Here is a 10,796-nt window from a genome sequence, read left to right on the forward strand (position 1 = left end):
GTTCATTATTTAATATTTACACATAATTATAGCAAATAAACAGTTGAATGGGATCAGAAAATGGTTCAAACATTTAACATACGATAAGTAGTCTAGTGAATGTATTATTCCACTTACAGGGACTGAGACACGACTCCAACGATGTGAAACAGCTGATTGGTCAGATAGTCTGTTATATTACGAGCAAGTTATCCACACCCCTGGATGCAACTGTGTGCAAAGTCCTCGTTTCGCCTCTCGTTATGGGTACAAAGGAGAAAAATACTGTGGTGAAGACAAATTCAGAACTGGCGTTGATTTCATTGCTGCAACTGAGGAAGAACGATTCATATTTTAAAGTAGGTGAACAATATTTAGTTGTGGACTGTGGGCTGTTTTTCTAGAACATCAAAGAACACTCTTACCTATTTGTTAGAAAATGTTAAGTTTCCTACCTGAATTAAAAAATGGGAAAATATTTATCAGGGTAGTCAGGCAAGGCACACATAAGTTATTTATAGAATGTTCAGTTTTCGATTCCTGTGTTTTTTCACCATATGAAGAATTTTTTGTTTTAGCAATGGGGCAGAATTTCAATCCCAAATAGGTCAGGCAAAAAACACTGTTTCATTTCGATCATCGCACAATGATGCTTTGAGGTTTTACTAAGCATCTGAATTTACATTGTCATGCAACTGTATTGAATAATTATTTCAGAGTGTGCTGCGTACCCTCGACTCTGGCATGCAGGATGTCTTAGCAGAAGTATACAGTAAGTCACTAAAGAAGATGGCCACCCAGCACGAGCCACCAGCCGATCGAATAGACGATACAGTACTCATATAACACAAAGCCTAGCTCTACTGGCTGAGTAGAGCATGTTTAACCATGATGGGACTCATTGGTTTGTGTGTGAATATTTAATGAAAATGGGGAGGTGTGTAATTAGAAAGAAGTGCTGAGGAGAATGCCAGGATGTAATGGTGTTGTTTTGAGACAAAAAGGTGTTTTTGTTTATAAATGGTTTTATTTGCTCCTTAGAGAAGAGAATAATTTATGAAATATGACTTTCTTAATATAACAATATACTCTATTTAATTTAAGTGTAATGACTAGTTTGAAGTGAAAGTTTGTTATGGATATTGAAAAAAGTAAAGATGTGAGTCTGCTATTTTGTTAATTAAACTAAATGTTTTCTTGTTAGTTAATCTTTCATGACCTATTAAAAAGTAATTTTCTTCAGTTATCATGGATTCATTGAGTGTTTAAGTATTAAATTGTTCTTCATTATTGAAACACAAGTGTGAGAATCTTTTAGACATCATATTATACAGATATTATTGAATTCTCTTTAAATTTGCAAGCTTGAAGAAAAAAAATCATGAAAATTTATAGATTTGAGTCTTGGAAAATTATTGCTAAGTCTTAAAACTGTTTTGCTCTGAGAAAACAACCATTACAGTAATGCGAAATCTCACCATATTCATCACAATCATTCTCATTCATCAGAGGTTGGATAATGATAATTCTCTCTCTGGTGTACGAGAATGATTACATACGACATGTTTGAGCAATTTCTAGAATAATTCATTTATGGTAAACATTGCAGACATGGTTGCATCTGAATACCACACTTATGTGATTTCTTCTTTTTGTGTGAAACACTTGACTTTTTTAATTGAAGTATCTTTCAGAGTATGAAATGACATGACGCTCAATAGCCCTGATATAAATATTCATGACTGTTAAATCAAGGGAAAGATTAACAAGTCACATGCAAACCCTGGACAAAAAAATGCACATGGAGTTTGGATTCAGTATATTCTTTTGTTAATTAAACAAAGTAGGTAAATATCGAGGGCGGTCTTAATCCGATATAGCATCATGTTAATTAGTGAACTTCTGTATATGCAAGTGTATACATGTACTTGTTTTAAACAATGGGCTTTGTTACGTGAGCATGTTTCTAGTTTCGAAGTGAATATCTGGAAAGTTGAGGGAACCTGAATAAAGTTTTACACTGGAGTGACTTTTGCTTTTAATTGTCTCTCTCTGGTTTCGCAATAAAGTATGATATGTAATGAAAGTGCTCTTTTATGTATTTGATCTGTTTGTGTTTAATTCCTGTTACACACATCAAACACTGAAGAATTTTCCCCTGGAAAGTAAAGTTGAAAGAGATAAGGCAAGCATATAGTTGGTAATTGAAAATCTTTCATAACTTGGTACTGTATTTAAGTTTGAAGTGTGTATTTAAAATCTCTAGTTACTTGTAAGCTTGCATGAGATAGCAAAGGGGATGATAGAATATCATGCGTTTATTTCAATTACATTACAAAGGCAAATTTTCTGTGGGTGCTTATTGTAATGTGATGATGATTTTATGTAACTATTACTTCTGGCTTAGTGCACCCAATAATAGCCTTTGAACTTTGGACCTAAATTTCAGGGTTCTTTGTTGCAAAGTGGACCGAAATAACGAAATAACGGTAGGTCGTTTTACTTACTGGTCAAGTTGGCCAAAATATAGGTGACATTCGTATTTTCAGGTCTAGTGGGCCCAACTATACGTGACTGTTGAATTTTCTAGCCTCGTGGCCCCAATTATATGTCACATTTGTACTTTCTAGCATAGTGGACCAAACTAAAGGTCACCTTTGTACTATCTTGCCAATTGGGGCCAACTATATGTGGCCTTTGAACTTACTGGTGTAGTGGGCACAGCTATACGAGCTCTTTGTACTTTCTGGCCAAGTCGGCCCAACTGTGTGACATTTGTACTTTCTGGCCAATTTTGCCCAACTATACATGGCCTTTGAAATTACTGGCTAAGTGGACCCAACTACACGTGGCCTTTGAAATTACTGGCTAAGTGGACCCAACTATACATGGCCTTTGAAATTACTGGCTTAGTGGACCCAACTATACATGGCCTTTGAAATTACTGGCTAAGTGGACCCAACTATACATGGCCTTTGAAATTACTGGCTAAGTGGACCCAACTATACATGGCCTTTGAAATTACTGGCTAAGTGGACCCAAATATACCTGGCCTTTGAAATTACTGGCTAAGTGGACCCAACTATACGTGGCCTTTGAAATTACTGGCTAAGTGGACCCAACTATACGTGGCCTTTGAAATTACTGGCTAAGGGGACCCAAGTATACGTGGCCTTTAAAATTACTGGCTAAGTGGACCCAACTATACGTGGCCTTTGAAATTACTGGCTAAATGGACCCAACTATACCTGGCCTTTAAAATTACTGGCTGAATGGACCCAACTATACGTGGCCTTTGAAATTACTGGCTAAGGGGACCCAACTATACGTGGCCTTTAAAATTACTGGCTAAGTGGACCCAACTATACGTGGCCTTTGAAATTACTGGCTAAGTGGACCCAACTATACGTGGCCTTTAAAATTACTGGCTAAGTGGACCCAACTATACGTGGCCTTTGAAATTACTGGCTAAGTGGACCCAACTATACGTGGCCTTTGAAATTACTGGCTAAATGGACCCAACTATACCTGGCCTTTAAAATTACTGGCTAAGTGGACCCAACTATACGTGGCCTTTGAAATTACTGGCTAAGTGGACCCAACTATACGTGGCCTTTAAAATTACTGGCTAAGTGGACCCAACTATACCTGGCCTTTGAAATTACTGGCTAAGGGGACCCAACTATACGTGGCCTTTGAAATTACTGGCTAAATAGACCCAACTATACCTGGCCTTTAAAATTACTGGCTAAGTGGACCCAACTATACGTGGCCTTTAAAATTACTGGCTAAGTGGACCCAACTATACGTGGCCTTTGAAATTACTGGCTAAGGGGACCCAACTATACGTGGCCTTTAAAATTACTGGCTAAGTGGACCCAACTATACGTGGCCTTTGAAATTACTGGCTAAGTGGACCCAACTATACGTGGCCTTTAAAATTACTGGCTAAGTGGACCCAACTATACGTGGCCTTTAAAATTACTGGCTAAGGGGACCCAACTATACGTGGCCTTTGAAATTACTGGCTAAGTGGACCCAACTATACGTGGCCTTTAAAATTACTGGCTAAGTGGACCCAACTATACCTGGCCTTTGAAATTACTGGCTAAATGGACCCAACTATACGTGGCCTTTGAAATTACTGGCTAAATGGACCCAACTATACCTGGCCTTTAAAATTACTGGCTAAGTGGACCCAACTATACGTGGCCTTTGAAATTACTGGCTAAGTGGACCCAACTATACGTGGCCTTTAAAATTACTGGCTAAGTGGACCCAACTATACCTGGCCTTTGAAATTACTGGCTAAGGGGACCCAACTATACGTGGCCTTTGAAATTACTGGCTAAATGGACCCAACTATACCTGGCCTTTAAAATTACTGGCTAAGTGGACCCAACTATACGTGGCCTTTAAAATTACTGGCTAAGTGGACCCAACTATATGTGGCCTTTGAAATTACTGGCTAAGTGGACCCAAGTATACGTGGCCTTTGAAATTACTGGCTAAGTGGACCCAAGTATACGTGGCCTTTGAAATTACTGGCTAAGTGGACCCAAGTATACGTGGCCTTTGAAATTACTGGCTAAGTAGACCCAACTATACGCGACCTTTGTACTGTCTGGTCTAGTTGGCCCAACTATACGAGACCTTTGTATTGTCTGGTCTAGTTGGCCCAACTATATGCGACCTTTGTAGTGTCTGGTCTAGTTGGCCCAACTGTACACGACCTTTGTAGTGTCTGGTCTAGTTGTCCCAACTGTACACGACCTTTGTAGTGTCTGGTCTAGTTGGCCCAACTGTACACGACCTTTGTAGTGTCTGGTCTAGTTGGCCCAACTGTACACGACCTTTGTACTGTCTGGCTAGTGGACCCAACTATACGCAACCTTTGTACTGTCGGTCTAGTGGGTCCAACTGTACGCGACCTTTGTACTGTCTGGCTAGTGGACCCAATTATATGTGACCTCTGTACTGTCTGGTCTATTTGGCCCAACTGTACGCGACCTTTGTACTGTCTGGTCTAGTGGGTCCAACTGTACGCGACCTTTGTACTGTCTGGCTAGTGGACCCAACTATACGCGACCTTTGTACTGTCTGGTCTATTTGGTCCAACTGTACGCGACCTTTGTACTGTCTGGCTAGTGGACCCAACTATACGCGACCTTTGTACTGTCTGGTCTAGTGGGTCCAACTGTACGCGACCTTTGTACTGTCTGGCTAATGGACCCAATTATATGCGACCTTTGTACTGTCTGGTCTAGTGGGTCCAACTGTACGCGACCTTTGTACTGTCTGGTCTAGTTGGCCCAACTATACGCGACCTTTGTACTGTCTGGCTAGTTGGCCCAACTATACACGACCTTTGTACTGTCTGGTCTAGTTGGCCCAACTATACGAGACCTTTGTACTGTCTGGCTAGTGGACCCAACTATACGCGACCTTTGTACTGTCGGTCTAGTGGGTCAAACTGTACGCGACCTTTGTACTGTCGGTCTAGTGGGTCAAACTGTACGCGACCTTTGTACTGTCTGGCTAGTGAACCCAACTATAAGCGACCTTTGTACTGTCTGGTCTAGATGGCCCAACTATACGAGACCTTTGTACTGTCTGGTCTAGTTGGCCCAACTATACGCGACCTTTGTACTGTCTGGCTAGTGGACCCAACTATACGCGACCTTTGTACTGTCTGGTTTATTTGGTCCAACTGTACGCGACCTTTGTACTGTCGGTCTAGTGGGTCCAACTGTACGCGACCTTTGTACTGTCTGGTCTAGTGGGTCAAACTGTACGCGACCTTTGTACTGTCTGGCTAGTGGACCCAACTATACGCGACCTTTGTACTGTCGGTCTAGTGGGTCCAACTGTACGCGACCTTTGTACTGTCTGGTCTAGTGGGTCAAACTGTACGCGACCTTTGTACTGTCTGGCTAGTGGACCCAACTATACGCGACCTTTGTACTGTCTGGTCTAGTGGGTCCAACTGTACGCGACCTTTGTACTGTCTGGTCTAGTTGACCCAACTATACGCGACCTTTGTACTGTCTGGTCTAGTTGGCCCAACTATACACGACCTTTGTACTGTCTGGCTAGTGGACCCAACTATACGCGACCTTTGTACTGTCGGTCTAGTGGGTCCAACTGTATGCGACCTTTGTACTGTCTGGCTAGTGGACCCAACTTTACGCGACCTTTGTACTGTCTGGTCTATTTGGCCCAACTGTACGCGACCTTTGTACTGTCTGGTCTAGTGGGTCCAATTGTACGCGACCTTTGTACTGTCTGGTCTAGTTGGCCCAACTGTTCGCGACATTTGTACTGTCTGGTCTAGTTGGCCCAACTGTACGCGACCTTTGTTCTGTCTGGTCTAGTGGGCCCAACTGTACGCGACCTTTGTACTGTCTGGTCTTGTTGGCCCAACTGTACGCGACCTTTGTACTTTCCGGTCTAGTGGAACCATATATCCATGGCCTTTGCACGTTCTGGCCAAGTGTCCCAACTAAACGTGATCTTTATACGTTCTTGCCAAGTGGCCCAACTATATGTGGCCTTTGTACATTCTGGGCAAGTGGCCCACCTCTATGTGGTATCTGTACGTTCTGGCCAAGTGCCCCAACTATACGTGGCCTTTGTACGTTCTGGCCAAGTGGCCCAACTATACGTGGCACTTGAACTTTTTGGCCTAGTGGACCCAAATATCAGTGGTCGTTGTACTTTCTAGCTGAATGAACCCAACTATTCAAAGCTTTTGTACTTTTTGACTTAGTGAGCCCAAGTATCAATAGTTTTTCTACTTTCTGGCCGAAATATCCATGGCCTTAATATAATGTTGCCTTGTGGACGGACCTACTTATCCGAAGCTTTTGTACTTACTGGCCTAGTGGACCAAAATAATCCGTGGACTTTATTCTTTGATGCCAAGTGGGACCGAATATCCGCGGCCTTTTGTACTTTCTAGAAAGTGGATCCAATTTTTAGTTGCCTTTGTACTTTCGGGTCTAGTGGACATAAAATCAGAAGCCTTTTTACGTTCGTGCCCACATTTAGTGGCCCATACATCCGCGGCCTTTGTACTCTCTAGATTGATGAGCCAAAGTATCAGTTGCCTTTGTATTTTCAGGCCTAGAGGACATAAATATCAGTAGCCTTGGTCCGTTCGGGCATTCATGAGGTTGGCTCAATTATCCGTGGCCTTTATACTTTCTAGAAAGTTGACCCAAGTTTTAGTTGCCTTTGTACTTTCGATAGATATCGGTCGCGGTGCTACTGTGTTGCGTAGTGAACCAAGATATCATTGGGTTTCTACTGTGCTTCGTGGTGACCCCAGATATCGGCTGCTGTTCTACTGTGTTGTATAGTTGACCCAGATATCGGTTGCTGTTCTACTGTGTTGTATAATGTGTGTTGTAGTTGATCCAGATATGGCTGGCTGTCCTTATGTGTGTTGTAGTGGACCCAGATATCGGTAGTTGTTCTACTGTGTTGCCTAGTTGGAACATACGTCGGTAGCTGTTCTATTGTATTGGGAAGTGGGCCCAGATATCGGAGGTTATTCTACTGTGTTGTGTAGTGGACCCAGATATCGGTAGTTGTTCTACTGTGTTGCCTAGTAGACCCAGATGTCGATGGCTGTTCGACTGTGTTGCCTAGTGGACCAAGATGTCGATGGCTGTTCTACTGTTTTGCCTTGTGGACCCAGATGTCGGGGGCTGTTCTACTCAGTTGTCTAATTGACACATATATCGGTGAGTATTCTATTGTGTTGTCTATTGCAACCAGATAAAGGCCAGCCGTTGATTGTTGTTGCTAAATGCACCCCTTTATCTTGCGGCCTTTATAAATTATTAATGTCAAATGCATTTTGATATTTTTTCTTTTGTTGCGGCTCAAATCTCGGCGGTCTTTGTATGCTGTTACCTGTCTTTGTATTCTATAGCACAGTGGATCGAAATATTGAATGTGTTTGTACTTTGCTGCCTATTTATACTTTGCTCTTTAATGGGTCCTGATATACGGAGGCGTTTGATTGTTGTGTTATCAGTTCCTGCTCATCAAAAGCTCACAGCAGTATATATTTCCTCATTAGTTTGTATTGTCAATTGGTTAAATTGTCTGTGTTGTAAAAAACGCGATAAAAATAAGATATTTATGACACGATATCGAACTTATTGCATTAATTCCCTAGAGAAGTTAGTGACTGCTTATTATTGGCGTCAGGTCCATGAAATGTTTTTCTGCACGCGAGCACGATTAATTCTTCCTATGTCGCTAATTGCTTCATTTGACATTTATACGCATGCGCATATTTACGGAACACATAATAAACGGATACTAGTATTAAACTACACTGCTGAATGTACATTTTGATGTGGAAAATGAATCGTACAGAATCTGTATTGTACAGAATCTAAAGTATACATTCCATTTAAGTTCAATTCCGTTACTACTTATAGTTCAGTTTTAACGAACGGTTAACCGTCTGCTGGATATTGTAACTCTATAAGTTATCCACATTTTATTTTTAGGCTACTTTGCACAATTGAATAATTCCATCGGCTTATATTAATTTTCGAATAAATATTAATCAATCGATCAAACCAAGGACTTAACCAGTTTTATACAATTGACTGCCGATTTCAAGTACTGTGTATATAACTAACGCACGTAAAACCTTTTAAGATAGGGTCAACTCGGTGAACAATCACTGTCACTGAGAAGTCAAACTTTATTTTAAAACCAATATATATTGTTTTAAATGTTTTATTTTTATTTTTTATTTTTTCCCACTTGACTTGTGAATATTGAAATTAATGATGTACGCGAGAACATTAATAAGATTGTATATTATTACTATTTAAACATTCTAACTTGATGTCCTTTTAACGAGTACAAGTAATTGCATTTTTTCTGATTATTTTATGGTTTCCTTGGTGAATGTAAAAACTTGGAATTGAAACTATTGACTAGATGTTTGACCTTCCATTTTGATTGTAGCCGAATCATTTGCCACCAACAATAGCAGCATTCAACGGAAACGTACTCAATAAAACTTAAAACTTGTTATTGATCGTGATAAGTAACGAGCGAACGTTCACTTGATTGACTGAAAGAAATGCGAGTTTGAACTGTTTCTAAACGGACACAGAAAAAGCTCGCTTTTAAAACTTACAACGTGTACAGTGGATATTCTTTCGATCTTATTATTTTTCCGCATCAGATCCCGTCGAGATTTAAGCAAATATTGTATACGACTGACTGTTTTTTATGTTGTTTCGTGTTCTGATATTGGATGAAATTCTGTTAGTGATTACGGCATTATAGTGAGGAAGTTGTAATAAAACATGGTATGGTTTAGTTTTTTTAATTTACCTCGCTTCTGACGAATGGTTAGGGAATAATTCTCGTGTTGAAACTAGTACTGGTGTCCATTTGGAGAGGACTTGAGAAAATACCGCTGATTGGAATCAAACCCACAACCTTTAGGGTGATAGGCGGACACCGGTACCGCTAAACCACTCTCACTATTTAGTTTCTGGTATTTTGTTGTGTATACATGCGCACTCATGGAGAACACAAAATTTAACATGATTAGAAATTTATCGGTCGGCATGTGGGAATATGATCCGTTTCGTTCAGTAAAAAGTTTCTCTTGGTTCTTAAATTAGTTTTCCTAATAAGCTACCGCGTCAGCAGGTTTCTATTATTTGTAATTTTATATCATTATGTGACAAATCCATCAGGGGGCGTTCCACTAGCACATACATTAAAATAAATCTACCATGTTATTGATGTACACCAAAAATATGAATGTTTGATACTTAAATGAATTTCATGAGCTGTAGGAGGAATTCAAAATAAGCCTAGTAGAAAAATAACATTTCCATGCAGTGGATTGTTTTACCAAGGCGTAAAACATCTTTTTTTCTGTTTCCCGACCTACCCTATTGTTTTGCACCGACCTAAACCATTTTATTGCTTTGTGACATATGTTTTATCATTTGTTTTAAAAAAATAGTTAAAAATGAAGTGTTTTGACTTTAAAAAAATACAAGTGGTTTTATTACTGATAATACAGATGTTCTTAAGCATATACAAATATGATTAAGTAACAGAAAAATCTCAATTAACTATATGCCTAAAAATCCGACCTACCTGCCCTATTGTTTTAGCATAAATCCGAAAGAAATATGTTTTTTTTTTTGCGAAGTTGCTAAATGAATACGGACCAAACCGGCTTATAACCTGATGCTGTACTTAAATATTAAGAGCGTATTTAAAAACTGCAGTAGCTCTTAAGTTTGCATTAAATGACAAAGGGTATGATAGAATATCATGCAATTTACTTAAATTAAGTGACAAAGGCATAGTCTCTTGTGGGTGTTTTTTTGCAGTTTATGTTGCCTAGTGGACAGACCTACGTACATATGTATTATGAGTTTTTGTCCTTTCTTTCCTAGTGGGCCCAAAAATCGGTTGCGTTATACTTTGTTGCCTTTTAGAACCAAATATCAGTGGCGTTATAATTTGTTGCCTTTTGGGACCAAATATCTGTGGCGTTATACTTTGTTGCCTTTTGGGGGACCAAATATCCTTGCCGTTTGAACTTTCTATAGTAATGAACCCAAGTATCAGTTGCCTGTGTACTTTGTACATGTGGTTTCTAGCCAGTCGACCCAGATATCAGTTACCTTGTTTTCTAGTGGACTGTGAGGTTTTTACTTTTTGACAAATGGACCTAAATATCGATGACCATTGTAAATTGTTTCCTTGCTGAGCCAGATAATTTCCGCCTAAAAACATTGTGGACAAATATA

At 39.9% G+C, this 10,796-nt stretch overlaps 1 protein-coding gene across 1 annotated transcript in view; it reads left to right on the forward strand.

The window, feature by feature from the left end:
* Positions 1-2,004, forward strand: part of LOC128231266 (eIF-2-alpha kinase activator GCN1-like) — a 47,989-nt gene extending 45,985 nt beyond the window's left edge. The window contains exons 49-50 of the mRNA XM_052943861.1: positions 120-338; positions 697-2,004. Coding sequence (XP_052799821.1) covers positions 120-338; positions 697-825 — 348 coding nt within the window. The 3' untranslated portion in view covers positions 826-2,004. The remainder of the gene's footprint in view (positions 1-119; positions 339-696) is intronic.
* Positions 2,005-10,796: the final 8,792 nt, after the last annotated feature.

This window comes from Mya arenaria, chromosome 4 (assembly GCF_026914265.1).
Source record: "Mya arenaria isolate MELC-2E11 chromosome 4, ASM2691426v1".
Lineage (NCBI taxonomy): Eukaryota > Metazoa > Mollusca > Bivalvia > Myida > Myidae > Mya > Mya arenaria.